Genomic DNA, 14,629 nt, shown 5'->3' with positions numbered 1-14,629 from the left:
GTCTTCCAATGGCTGCTCTAAAAAGATAACTCTGCTCCATTTCACTTTATTTTATAATGATTTTTAATGATCAAGCCTCATCATCACAACTTTTTATATTCCTTGAGTAGCTATTGAACATTTCTGCCTCTTTCATATCTTCAGATATAGCATTTTCATTATATTTCTTTTGAAATTCAGTAGAGGCTTGTGATGAATGAGAAACTATCTGAAAGCACTTGGGCCAGATTGTGCACTGCATTTTGTCTGCATTCATGGAAATTGAGCAGTTCCCTGCATTTTGGATCAGGTGAATTTACTTGTATGCTCACAACTGATACAGGATAAATATACCATTATCTTTTAATGACATATCTGGTATCTTGTAATTTAATATTTGTTGAGGAATTCATGTTCAGTTTGAGTTTTTTCAGTTTATACACCAGAGGTCTCTTTGTGCTTCAGTGACTCTGGGAAAAAAAAATATCGACATGGAGACTTCTGTTCTTATCTACCGTACTTACAGTAGCTATTATTGTTGTTTCAAGAAAACTGGAGCGTAAGCAACAATTCCAAAATATTTGAATACTGCCTGTGAGAGAATGATGCATTGATTAGAAGTAAGTTTGTGTGTACTGTCATTTTACAATTGTAATGGAATAAACTGCCCTTATGCTGTTGTATGGATAGCGTTGTTTTTTGTTCAGTGCTGTCAACTTTCTTGCTTTATTAGTGTGAATTAGTCTGTCACTCTGTCTTTCTCTCTCCCTCTCTCTCACTTTGTACGTGGATGTGTGTGTGTGTGTGTGTGTGTGTGTGTGTGTGTGTGTGTGTGAGAGAGCGAGAGAGAGAGAGAGAGAGAGAGAGAGAGAGAGAGAGTCTTTCTGAACAATTGACTGAATAAAAATATACAATTTCCTAACTTTTTGGAGCACAGAATTATAGGTCATCACTTATTTCAGCCTTTTCAAAAAACTTTATTTTCTCATACAGCTCATCTCTTGTAGCAGGGAAAGCTTCAGGCCAATTGCAGTGTTCCATCTTAAAAACAAGGCAAGCAGGGGGGGAAATCTGCTATGAAATTGCATCATAGACCTAGGCGACCAGAATTAAATGAAAAACATAAAAGCAATTCTAGTGGGCTACATTCTATCAAAAGGGAGGATAATACATCTAAAGAAATAATGGCCTAAAGAAACACCATTTTTGAGTTAAAATAATAAAAACACTACAATATTCCAATAGGGACTCAGTGTGTCTGTTCTACTCAATAATGACTTTAGATAATAAGGATAATAAAACACTTTCAGAAAAGCTTTATAGTGACCTTATTGTACTTAATCGTTATTACTTTATCGTTCTATAGATCTTTATCATAAGGGCCATTTTATTATAAATCAGAGCTCTGTATGCATATAATTATTTTAATAAGCTTTACATAATTCTTCGTGTTTGAGTTCTTTAATATGGTTTGTACATAAATTGTATTCTTTATTATATAACTATATAACTTTATTATACTGTAATTACTTTTTCATTATGTCCAGTAATTGTTTTTGACACCACCCAGCTGGAAATACGCATGCGCAGGTTTGACAGCTAACTAGCGCAGCGCATTTCAGCAGCCAGCTGATACTAGTCAGCTAATATCAACCAGCTAGCTACAGTAACGTTGTAGTTACGTTCGATACTAAATTCAGCGTTATACTTATATTGACACTCCATGAGAAAAATATAATTCACACAAATATGGCGGGTTTACCTTCAGGCTTTGACAGCTCTTCACCCTGTTTCACAGCGGTGTAGTTGGCTAGCTAGCTAGCTAATGTTGATAGCATTGGATAGCATCAACGCTAGCTGGCTACAACGGATTCTCACAAGCTGGCATCATAAAATCTCACCACCAGCCATGGGAATACTTTTTACTAAATTATGGAGGCTTTTTAACCATCAAGGTAAGTATGGGGCCGTGACATTTCTTATGAAATTGCCGAAGACAAGGTAGCTAACGTTAGCCCAGCTGGCTGTTAGAAAAGGCCCGCTATATAAAACAGGTCAGCTGTGTCTGCTCTGCTCATATTAGACTATCTAGCTTGCGAGTCCCCTCCAAGTTTTCTACAAAATCCTAGCCACTGTAAATGCATGTTTATTAGTGGTTATTTCATCATGCCTTACTCTTTATTTTTTGTTTATTTTAACATTGCGTGTGTCCATTATCGCCTTCTAGTTTGTAAAGGTCTGTACAAACTCTGTTTACTGAGTCTGTAACGTACTCAACGTTACGTACTGCAATAGCTGAAAGGACTAGGATCCTAGCTAACCTGGCTGAAATCATTGCGAGTCCCATTAGGCGACAGTAACGAGCTCTAGCCGGGTTGTATTATTTATGCGCTCGGAATTTGCAGCTAACGTTAAGTGAAACGAAATCAATCCCTGGCCACTGATCCTCAACCAGTAAACAGATAGCTCATTGTGAACCCATTGAAATATGAGTCCATACAGACCAGAGTTTGTGAAGTTCATTCTCTCACAGTTACACAACCCAGCCTGACTGCCTGGCTTCATCCATGATTTTAGGAGATGGCTACTCCACATGAACGGGCAGTCACCCATATCAGCAGAACGCTTAGGCCAATAAATACAAAGGATGATTGAATGACTTCAGAGTGAATCATACTGAATTTACTGCCAGTATACTCATGGCATCATTGTCAGCCTAGTCATGCCATCAACCAGTAGCCTATTCTATTGGACCTCTGCTGTGTTCAGCTCCAATCTACCTGTTCATAGTGTCTCTAAGGCTTTTATTGGTAGCCCTGGTTTTGTCCCAGCTGTGCTTCCACGTCTCAGGAAATCTTGTTCGACTGGAGGCGTTTCTTGGGTGTCTGTCTAATAGAAATGCAAGAACAAACCTTTCTCAAGGCTGTTCCGTGTTGTTGGACTGGTTCAGCCAAATGGAATAGTTCATTCACTATGAGGAGGACATGTATTAAGGCATCACAAACTCAGTAGCCCATTCATTCTTAGCTTTTGACATTGCCTTTAGTTATACAGTCTGCCTATATAATACTAGACTTAAAGGGTTAGGTAGTGGTATCTTATTTAAAGACTTATTTACACATCTACATTATGGTGAAGGCATAATTGTTTGGCAAAGATGGAATAATAAATTATATAATAAAATAATAAATAGCTTTCATATGGTCCTAGGTTTGCCTCCAAGCAATTTAAATTTGTTCACAGTTAATATGCTCCTTCAATGTATAATAGACAAGGAGCTAGGCTATAGACCTGCTGCACCTGGGTGACCTTTGCATCTGAAGCAAGATCTTAACGTCAGCCAATTTTGGTTGCACAAGACTAACTTGTGACCTCCAGACAATGGCGACAGAGTAGTAAGCCAGATGCTTTACCTTTGTGACTGCTTGCAATGTGTTTTGGTTGCACACATAGCCTACTTCCTATCTTCAGGGCTGTTTTGCACTGTGTACAACATGGTAGAGCTGCCGAGATAAGGCACACAACTTGCTCCTGTGAAGCTCTGGTTGCAAGCAGCTGCTTTCACTTCCTCAGCTTTAGTGAAGTTTTAGTTTGCCATCTAACAGCTGTAACCTAAATGATATGGCAGTGCACAGAAGTTTAGTTTTATATAGGCAAGTAGGTGCCCACTGATCATGGAATTCCTGGGATATCATGGAATTTAAAGAGGTGTATTCCAGACAGGTAAACTCAGGGAATTTGATACATTTTCTAAGGAAGACAGAGAACATCATTGAATTTCACAAATATGTCACTTTACAGGAATATTCCAGAATGTATTCCAGAATTGTTTCACACATTCATTACATTGCTGGTGGTTTTCAGCAGTTTTTCTCCACAACAAGCCCAACTGTAGTGGAAACCAGACTGTTTCTCCCTTTTTCTGAGATGGAAAAACAAAAATTACAAACCAGGAAGGAATAAACTTATGTCATGGAAAGTCACACGAAAAGTCATTGAATTTTACATAATGGCCACAGTGGGAACCCTGATTTGGTCTTTCCTGGTTGAAAATTAAACCTTGGCATTGTGTAATGTTTTTTTCCTATTGCTTTATGAAGTTCAAGCATGAGTTGACAGATCAAGGAAAATGCAATCCTATGACATAATGAAATTGCATAGCCAGATACTGAAATAAAATTTAACATGGGATCATGTTCCTGATCCCATAATAAACATCTACATTTTTTTCAGAATTCTAGATACTTATTATAGGTACCGGTGACATTTGATGACATCAGACAATTGCATTGTCATTATTGTTGCAAACTTATGACTCAAAGTCCACAAACCAGTCGAATAAAGAATTTACTTCCCAATTCTTTATTCTACTGGTTTGTGGGCTTTGATGACATCAGACAATTGCATTGTCATTATTTTTGTAAACTTGTAACTCAAATTGGAAAGTCTTAGGACAATACCTGCTTTAACGCAATAACAACCTGAAAGTCAGTTCTGGTGCAATTGTCCTCTATCCTGGTATCATCAGGGGAGTACAAATGCAGCTAGTGTGTGTGCCTACACATGTCTGTTGTCTGATGCTAGGCTTAGCTATAGACTAAACATGGAGATTAGTCTGATAAGACATGTTTTAAAACATGTAGAGACAAAATCTCTTTCTATTTCATCTCCTTAATTCTTAGACCTTAGGTTACCTACTTGGCCACAGCTAATAGCAACAATCAATATTAGTTCGTCTTCTGTCATTTCTGTGCTGTCACTTGACCTGTAACATGGGGTCATAAATGTAGTTCCAGATTTGAAAAGAGCATTTAGTGCTGCTGATCTTGGTGGCTGGATGGAACGTCACAAATGATGTCAGCCAGCACTGAGTTCCCCAACGTCTTGTAATCTTTTGCCCTTTAGCCTCCTATCTTTGTGATTTGAAGGATCTCAGTCTATTATGCTGTCGTATTGCTGTGTGTCAACAGTAAGACAGCGATTCACCCAAGTTGTCACGTCTTGTTTGTACCTTTTCATAGGTAGAGCCTTCTTGTGTCTCCATCAGTTTGCATGATGTTGCGCTAGGTCTGTGCTTTGATGCCATTGGCCTGCTCAGTGGAGCCAGCCAAGTGAGTGAGTGTGCTAGAGGGAGAGAGAGAGAGAGTTTGCTTGAGTGAGAGAGAAAGACAAAGAATATGCATGAAATTTCAGCAGTTGCTGTTGGGTTCAGCCTGAGTGAGCAAGCTTGCCTACCCACCCACTAACTCATCTGTAACTGTGAGGCAGTGTACTGTTTCCAGCACCACAATGTCTCAGTGACGCTAGATGTGTGAAATGACTCAATTTGTCACTGAGAAATAGTGTTGAGCATAAAGAAGGGCTGTTGTTTGAGGCGCTCAAGGCGGTTCCACGTTCCACATCTTGATACCCATTTTAAACAAAGTTTAGACATTGACAGAGATTGTGTGGGACTCATAGATCAGTCAGTCACTGTTTCACTGTTTGGTTTTGAATTCTTTGTAAGTGTCTTCTTTTACCTTTCAGAGCACAAGGTTATTATTGTGGGCCTGGACAATGCTGGGAAGACCACAATTCTTTATCAGTTGTGAGTATCCATATTGACCACTTTCAGCAGGCTATATGTTATTGCAGTTCTATTATGTAATGTTATAAATGGAAACTGACATTTTATGATTGATACTTTACGTTGCTTGCTTCATTCAGAAACTAAAAGTGTTTTGCCTCTTTTTATGACGTAGTTCTATGAATGAGGTGGTTCACACCTCTCCTACGATAGGAAGCAATGTGGAGGAGATTGTGGTCAACAACACCCACTTCCTGATGTGGGACATTGGGGGTCAGGAGTCCCTGAGGTCATCCTGGAACACATACTACACAAACACAGAGGTAAAAACACTTTGGGTGGGCTGACTGCTGTGGCTATCAGTACTTTGCAGGAATGCACATTTCAAAGTGTTACACTGGCAATATGTTAACTAAATAGAAGTACAAGTATAGGTGCTTGTATAAACTGTAGGCACAGTATAAGTACTGTGCCCACGGCCCAGCGCAAAACTGGTGAAGTTAAAGTTTGGTTGTCTTTTGTTAAATTTCCTTCATTATTTCTCCCCTCTTTTCTGATCAGTTTGTGATTGTGGTGGTCGACAGCACAGACAGAGAGAGGATCTCAGTGACCAAAGAGGAACTGTACAGAATGCTTGCACATGAAGTGAGTATCATGAAATGAATAATGAAACATAAAAGACAAAAGACAAATTATTATATGTATAAACCATAGACTGTAAAAATAAGATGGACGTAGGTTTCTGAAGGGTTGTTTTGAAGCCAATATATATAAATATATATATATACAGCTCTGGAAAAAATTAAGAGACCACTGCAAAATTATCAGTTTCTCTGGTTTTACTATTTATAGGTATGTGTATGAGTAAAATTAACATTTTTGTTTTATTCTATAAACTACTGACAACATTTCTCCCAAATTCCAAAAGAAATATTGTCATTTAGAACATTTATTTGCAGAAAATGACAACTGGTCAGAATAACAAAAAAGATGCAGTGTTTTCAGACCTTGAATAATGAAAAGAATACAAGTTCATATTAATTTTTAAACAACACAATACTAATGCTTTAACTTAGGAAGAGTTCAGAAGCAAAGAACAACCAGGCTGAGGTTTGCAAAAGACCAGGATTGGACCGTAGAGGCCTGGAGTAAGGTCATCTTCTCTGATGAGTCCAATTTTCAGCTTTGCCCAACACCTGGTCATCTAATGGTTAGACGGAGACCAGGGGTCTCATTTATAAAACAGTGCGTAGGATCCATACCAAAAGTGTACGTGCACACAAAAGCCGAAAATGGCGTGCACCCAAAAAAAATCTGACTTATAAATCCGTGCGTACGCACACCTGCAGGCAATTTTCCCTTTATAAATCACAATCCAAATTGAAATGTTGTGCACGTGCACGAGCCTCATACTCCGCCCCTTAACTCAATAACACAATTAACCATAGATGGTCAATGAAACGCACTGAATGAATACTGATGTGTATGTAAATATGTTTGTCATTCCATTCTCCCGTGTGAGAAAATGGCAAAGCCGGAGCCAGGCGGAAAAGATACATTTCCCCGATGGCCTCAGTTCGGGCGTCACCAACCAGAAACAGTTTGTTGAGAAGCAAAATGTCACAGCAGCAGTTAATGCTGCCAGCTCCGAGAGCCAGAACCTTTATAAAACTAAAACTAAAAAATTAATTGTCCAGTATAAAGGTTGACGCCAAAAAGCGCATTGGACAGTTGTGTCAGCACCACCGGCGGGGCGAGGAGATACCGGAGCTCTCTCCTCTTGAACGTTACACCTCGATGACGGGGGCATTGTGCCAGAAACACAGCGTGACACTGACTTAACGTTAGAGAGGAAGATGAGATGCTGCGACTGACCCAGGTATCGTAAATGTGCCTTTTGATTTTGGAAAGAGTGAACGTAACCACGCACTCAGCATTTCACATTCATTTGATTTGAATAAAAAAAGCATAGACAAGTTCTGTATTCTCGTTTTCTGACTCGGGGAACAGACAGTGTGACACCGCAGTGAACAAGAGGAGGGCTGCGCCTGGCACCGGCGTCTCCAATGCGCCCTGTGCGTCATAACGCATCATTATTTATTACATTGAGACATCCAGTCCAATTGCCTAACACCTTGAATTTGTCGGATTTAATTGTGACAAACTGGGTCTCTGCTAAAAGACTGTAATGTACATACTTGAGACTAATTCACACCATGTCAGCCTTTAATGACATATAGATGCTTTTTGGACAAATGATCGGGTTTGGAACTAAAGCAACAAAGACGCTATTTAGTTAGTAACTGAATGTAAAGGCCATTTTTTGCTTTATTTTACTACTTTGCCATCTCAGTCACCGTTTCCCACTGTCTCCAAAATGTTCATACACATGGGTCAGAGTTAACGTACAGGTGCGCACATTCTCCCGTCAAGTTTGTTTTTTATAGATCACAACTTTTGCGTGGGAAGTGGCGTACGCCTCTTTCAGGCCCCGTTTTGTGCGTACGCAACGCTTATAAATGAGACCCCTGGAGAGGCCTACAAGCCACAGTGTCTCGCACCCATTGTGAAATTTGGTGGAGGATCGGTGATGATCTGGGGGTGCTTCAGCAAGGCTGGAATCGGCAGATTTGTCTTTGTGAAGGACGCATGACTCAAGCCACGTACAAGGTTGTCCTGGAAGAAAACTTGCTTCCTTCTGCTCTGACAATGTTCCCCAACTCTGAGGATTGGTTGTTCCAGCAGGACAATGCTCCATGCCACACAGCCAGGTCAATCAAGGTGTGGATGTTGGACCACCAGATCAAGACCTTGTCATGGCCAGCCCAATCTCCAGACCTGAACCCCATTGAAAACCTCTGGAATGTGATCAAGAGGAAGATGGATGGTCACAAGCCATCAAACAAAGCCGAGCTGCTTGAATTTTTGCGTCAGGAGTGGCATAAAGTCACCCAACAGCAATGCCAAGATGCATGAAAGCTGTGGTTGAAAATCAGGGTTATTCCACCAAATATTGATTTCTGAACTCTTCCTAAGTTAAAACATTAGTATTGTGTTGTTTGAAAATGAATATGAACTTGTTTTCTTTGCATTATTCAAGGTCTGAAAACACTGCATCTTTTTTGTTATTTTGACCAGTTGTCATTTTCTGCAAATAAATGCTCTAAATGGCAATATTTTTATTTGGAATTTGGGAGAAATGTTGTCAGTAGTTTATAGAATAAAACAAAAATGTTAATTTTACTCAAACACATACCTATAAATAGTAAAACCAGAGAAACTGATAATTTTGCAGTAGTCTCTTAATTTTTTCCAGTGCTGTATATATATACATACCTATGTAGTGTTTGGTTTTACGACAGAGGCTTTGTAAGAATCCATGTACTGTATCTCTCACATTTCCTTACCCTCTCCTCTTTCCATCTCTCTTATCTCCACTCCAGGATCTGAAAAAGGCAGGGCTGCTGATCTTTGCCAACAAGCAGGATGTAAAAGGCTGCATGTCTGTGGCTGAGATCTCCCAGAGCCTCCAGCTTACCTCTGTCAAAGACCACCAGTGGCACATCCAGGCCTGCTGTGCCCTCACCGGGGAGGGGTGGGAACGGCATTCACATGCATTCTTCTCTTGTTGCATCAGATGGGAAAAATTGAACTAATGTAGTCTTAGGGTGCGCTCACGCTATTCCACTTTTATGTAGGAGAAGCGCTCCCTCAATCGCATTTTGTGGTGATAATTTGAAAAAGCAGGTTGTGCACTGCAGGCTTTTTTCCAATAAAAACCTGCTGCAGTAGCTGCCAATATTAGCAAACAGAACGTATGTCTAACTATCAAACTCTTACCAGAAACTCCCAGAACACAATGTGCTCCATACTGACTCTTTATGATCAGAGTAACAATAACTACCAACTTTTGTACCGCTGCTAACTTTCATTTTCATTCTGGTTGTTGTTGTTAGCTGCCTATAAACCCTGCTTCTTCTCACTGATAACTCACAAAAAGTGGTTCATGTCATGTGAGCTCCTCTAAAAAAAAGTTTTAGAAAGCACCCTGCTCTGCCCAAAAAGATGCCATGCACTAACTTTAATGTAAAAACAGTTTGAAAAAAGTGGAACAGTGTTAACGTGCCTTTACTGAGTTATAAAATACACTCATACATGCAGGGGTATAATCTTAATGTCTGTCTCTGTCCCTCTCTCCTCCTCCTCCACATCCCCATCCCTCTGTGACACTCAGGTTGTGCCAGGGTCTTGAGTGGATGATGTCACGGCTGCGTGTGAGATGATGACCTACGACCTTGGATCAGTAGTGTGCCCTTGTGCTCTGTTCTCTCCACCTCCAGGCATGAGGTTGGGGGTGGGTTCAGTTGATGGATGGCCCTCTCCTCCTCCCCATGAAGCCGACTTGGCCAGACTGCTGCCAGGACATTATATTCTTTCGTGTTAATTTATTTTACAAAACATTTCTGAACTCAAAACACTCAGAACAAACAAACTTTACCTTTTCAGGAGGACATTGGACAAAAAAAGAGACTGAAAATATTTAAATTTCTGCACGGTTTTCTTTACAATGAAACACAGAGGTCAGCAAAGCGGCTGACTTGGGACTGTACATGGACTTTGTCTTTAGCTGTGTGTGAGTCTAGCCCAGTGTGGCCTTGCAGTATTGCCGGACTGGCTGTGGTGGTTTTTATTGCCCCCCTGTGTGTACAGTCTAGTATTCACATTAACCTTGTGCCTGCGTCAGAATCTTCAAGCGATGATGGCTGATGATGACTGAAACATGCAGAATTGAGGGTGAAATTACAGTATGCCTTCATCCTTTCAGCCCATATGAAAAACAGTGAAATAAAGTGTTTTTATCTGTTTCAGGTGAATTGCAGTGTGTCGTCAGTGAGTATTTCTTTCAGGCGCTCAATTGTTCTTTTCTTCTGTAGCATTTGGTTTTCCTTAGTGGGGATTGTAATCTGTTTTGAGAATTATAGTTTCACATTTTATTGTTATTCCTGTATAGTCCTTTAGGGGGAAGAGTATGTGTTATAAGAGCTCATAGTCTCTCATAGTGCTTTTCAGGGAGCATAATGAGCAGCTACAGTAGAGAGGAGAGAGCCAGAGAGAGAGAAAGGAGAGGGATTCAGGGAGAGAAGACAAGAGGCCACAGGTCCACAATGTGAACAGCAGACAGTGAGAGGTGAACAGAGGAAGCAAACCCACAGCAGGATAACAAGCTCTGACTGTTACCACTATACCACCAAATGTGAAATCTGTTAGCCAGCCACATATTTAGAAATACTGTTGCATACAATACAATTGCCATTATCATTAAGAGAAATGAGAATAAATAGCCAAATGTTTGTTAAGTTCCTTCTACTGTGTCAATATACTGTACATTACAAGCTATATAGCTGAGAAGATATGCATTTATTCAAGGTCAATTCCACATAGATTGATATGCATGTTGGAACAATGATTTGTTTTACTTTTAGTAATGAGTAGAGCCCACACAATAGGGAACTCTATTCATAAACATTTATTGACAATGGTCAAATTTTGAAATGATGAAGATGCACATTGGATTGAAACATTGTCAATAAACAGTCTATGAATGAATGAGTTCTTAGTGTGCAGGTTTTAATCTTTAGCTGTGATTGGCCCGGCACCTTGATCTGATCTGCATATAGCTGTCAGTCAAACAGGTTTTTCACAGTTTGAACAAACAGGTGTGGTAGCAGGTAAGTTACACAAAGTACAGTGGTAATCCTATGTTGTCAAAAGGTAAATCACTGACACAAAATACCAGTTTTAGTGTGACAAGTTAATTTTTTGCTCCTTTGACTTCATATTATCTATTCATTTGATAACTTGAAAGGTTGTATCCATTTGCCACCTATCCGCAGTGCAGTGCAGGAGACTTGAGTGTCTTCAGTCAGTGTGTTTTGAGTCACAGTGTCAACGATTGAGAGCTGTTTAATGTCTAATTTGTGATAAGAACAAGGAAACCACCAAGGAGATAGCACAGTGATGATAGAAATTTGATTACTCAGTCAGCCCAATTCTTATCTATCCGTGTTAACTGCATTGTCAACCCAATATATCACTTGCTCATTATAGAGCTGGAAAGGTCGGGGCAGATGTACGTGTTGATCTGTTAGCATGGCTGGTTGGGAACAACAACCCATCCTGTTCTTGCAGAGTCATGCCATGACTGACTAGTCACCTCCATTTAGTCTCTTACCTAAGTGGCAATGGAATCAATTGTTTCGTGAAGTGTTAGTGTGCTAAGATCGACAACAGTTGTCAGTGTTTATTTTGTGGCTGTCTTTCTGCAGCTGTTGTGTTCTAGTCTCCCTGTCGATCAGTCAGTTTTTCCAGTGACTAAGCATCATCTAGCCCCCACCCCAGATGTCCTTGGCATTGGGAAGTCCTTCTCTCTACTGCTAGAATCATTAAAATTCTGTGATATCCCGTAACAACTGAACTTGAAGTGTAATGCACTGGATGTTTCCATAGTTCGAAAAATGTCAACATGTTATCCTCCTAGCTAATTTATTTTATCATGATCGCAACAAAAGTTCATTATCTTGCACAGTTTTAAATCACAGCTTTTCTTCTTCAGTCTTGCAGATTAAATCAAAACTTTAGTCACCTTGCAAATGAGGAACAAGAAGCAGCAATCCAGTCCATCACAGAATGGAGGGCCATTACGACTTTCTAGAGGGAGAGAGAAAGGGAGAGAGACATTCAGCTGCTGCTGTCGATCTGGGTCCTGTAGCTTCCTGCTCTTGGCATGAAGAGTAAGAGTAGAGACATGGCATACCAGAGAGAGAGAGAGGGACACATCGTTTAAAAAGAGGACATTTAAAAAAGGTGCATTTCTCGTTCTATGAACATAACTGAGCTTAGTGTTGTCAAATCTACTGGAATTGCCATTCCAATTTATCACGGTGGCCATTGGACCTTAACTGTACAGTATGGGACGGGTTATCTTGAAATAGTTCTTGATGTATTTTTAAATCACTGAGTACTTTTTATACCCACGGATCAGACAGGTTGTGGTATTGGAGATGGCAGCAGTCTACTGTAGTGCTTTGAAAATCTGGAGACAGTGTAGATTTACGCTTTTGTTATTTCTTGTTATTGTTAACCCCCTACCTGGTCCCCCAAGTTGTTAAATTGAACTCCTCCATTTAATAGCAGGAAGCAAATATATATCGGACTCAACTGCATCCAGAGCTGACATATTAGTGTCACTCATACTATGTTTAAAGATCCAGTTAGCATGCAAGGGAACATAGGACAGGCCCAACGCGCAACACAAATCATTACATAGTTCATGACTGTGATGTTAAAAGCTTTAAAAGTGTAGTTAACGGTCTAAAACACATAGTGTGTCAAATGTTGTCAATCCTCATTCGTGATAAAATGTCAAGAGTAGCCCAAGGTGACTCATTATTCATTTACAGGCTTAACCCAAACTAGTGGTAGGGCATTTGTGATTTATCAGACGGTGCATCTGGTCTGGTGCATAAATGTATGTTACAATTCTAATGCTACTGTGATGTCCATGTCAAATAAAATAAACGTAACTTTATTTTTTCAGGATACAGTCACCTCTGGATTACCCTGAGCAGCTGTTTATTTGTGGCTCATATTTCTGGGGTCAACTGTTTAGTTCTTCCATGAATCCCACAGTGGCTCATTTGTTGACCTGATTTCGGGCAGCACTGAGCACGACCGGGGTCAGCTAACAGATGACCTCAACAGATCTGGCATACAGCGCTGCCAGGCGATCAGCTAGCCTTCTCACAGATACATTCTCAGATCCCCTCCCATGGCCCTCTCCCAGTCATTTTCCTAAAACCAAACCAGCATTTGTTATCGTCATAACCATCACAAACCCATCCACGCTGGGTGGTACTGTCTGGAGAGTTGGGTGTACTCTTGTTTTCTCGAGACCCCCACTACCCTCGCCCCACTGCCTTCCTTATAACTGTACCGCTGATGCATTCGCTTCAACAGGTGCTCTTTTCTGAAGGGATCACTTAGGTATATTTAGAGTTTGAAACCTGAGAACACTGGCCTCTGATTGGCTGTGCGGGCCACATGATAACCCGGGTAGAAACCGCAGCTGTGTGCTGTAGCCCCGGCGTTTCTCAGGAGGGAAGTTGGGGAGGCTTTGGCGGCTTGGGAGATCATTAAACTCTAAAGAAACTGGTAAGCAAAGAAAAGGAAAAAACACACAAATCTTCATGTTTTCTCTACTCTGCATGGCCTTCCATTTGCCTGGACTTCTATCTTTTCCATCCTTTGCTGCCATCGGGATGCTGGGGACAGCTGATTGAGGAATAAGGAGTATAAAGCTTCTGCTGAACATGTTAAAAGGAGTACGCAAACAACCCAGAACTGCAAGCTTCCAGCAAGATCACACCAGGCCTACCATTGGATGCTTCTGAAATCTCTGCACCAGTCTGGCCATTTTGTCTACCATCCAAAACCTCAGCACCAGTCTGGCCATTTTGTCCATCTTCCTAAACTCTTCCACCTATCTCTTTCTGTATAACATTTTATTGGGAAAAAGCATCTTTTTCATGTGAAGAGAGGGGAATCAAGTGCTAAAAAAGGGTAGTTAGTATGTCATCCTATATTTAACCTGCAGCCTCAGAAGGCATTGCATCTCCGTTAGCTAAACAAAGCCAACCAATCAGGCCGTGGCATTAGCTTACATGACAAATAGCTGGAGCGCTGTGGGGCAGCTGTCGCCAAGCTTCAGCCAGGAGGAGCAGTTCTTTGAGTGGCGTTGGGGCAAGGGGGGTAGGGGTGGCTGTCAAACATTGAAAGCCAGAGGCCTGCTATTAGGTACTTGGTGTCACACCTACCTAATCTGCCCCTCCTCTACCTGAGACATTTTAACTTAAATCTGTAACGCAGTTTGACACATTTCTGTTATTTTGTCTAGGATTGAGACAAATCACAAACTTGGAATATCTGTTTGGGACCCTAGTGGATGGCTACCTTACTGTAAGGCGGCTGAAAATACTACGGGAATCTTTCTTTTCTCTGGTATGGCATGCACATTGGTTGGACATC

The 14,629-nt window shown here is 40.7% G+C and overlaps 1 protein-coding gene across 1 annotated transcript; it reads left to right on the top strand.

Moving 5' to 3' along the window:
* The first annotated feature begins 1,582 nt into the window (after positions 1-1,582).
* Positions 1,583-10,419, top strand: arl5a (ADP-ribosylation factor-like 5A). Its single transcript, XM_071538843.1, has 6 exons — positions 1,583-1,934; positions 5,506-5,566; positions 5,721-5,868; positions 6,107-6,190; positions 8,989-9,140; positions 9,780-10,419. The coding sequence occupies exons 1-6, from the start codon at positions 1,805-1,807 to the stop codon at positions 9,826-9,828; spliced, it is 624 nt and encodes a 207-aa protein (XP_071394944.1). The 5' UTR covers positions 1,583-1,804; the 3' UTR covers positions 9,829-10,419.
* The last annotated feature ends 4,210 nt before the right edge of the window (positions 10,420-14,629 follow it).

This window comes from Centroberyx affinis, unplaced genomic scaffold, assembly GCF_046629955.1.
Source record: "Centroberyx affinis isolate AG114_WGS23_722 - 3 ecotype Tasmania unplaced genomic scaffold, CSIRO-AGI_Caff_v1 ptg003356l_1, whole genome shotgun sequence".
Taxonomy (NCBI): Eukaryota; Metazoa; Chordata; class Actinopteri; order Beryciformes; family Berycidae; genus Centroberyx; species Centroberyx affinis.
Note: the sequence above shows the minus strand (reverse complement) of the source record. Positions and strands in the feature narration are given on the sequence as shown.

Excerpts from the sequence above, each read along its gene's own strand:
- arl5a (XM_071538843.1), top strand. The coding sequence starts at position 1,805 with ATGTTGATAGCATTGGATAGCATCAACGCTAGCTGGCTACAACGGATT. Across the intron at positions 5,567-5,720 it reads ACCACAATTCTTTATCAGTT|TTCTATGAATGAGGTGGTTC; the intron begins GTGAGTATCCAT and ends TTTATGACGTAG. Across the intron at positions 6,191-8,988 it reads ACAGAATGCTTGCACATGAA|GATCTGAAAAAGGCAGGGCT; the intron begins GTGAGTATCATG and ends TCTCCACTCCAG.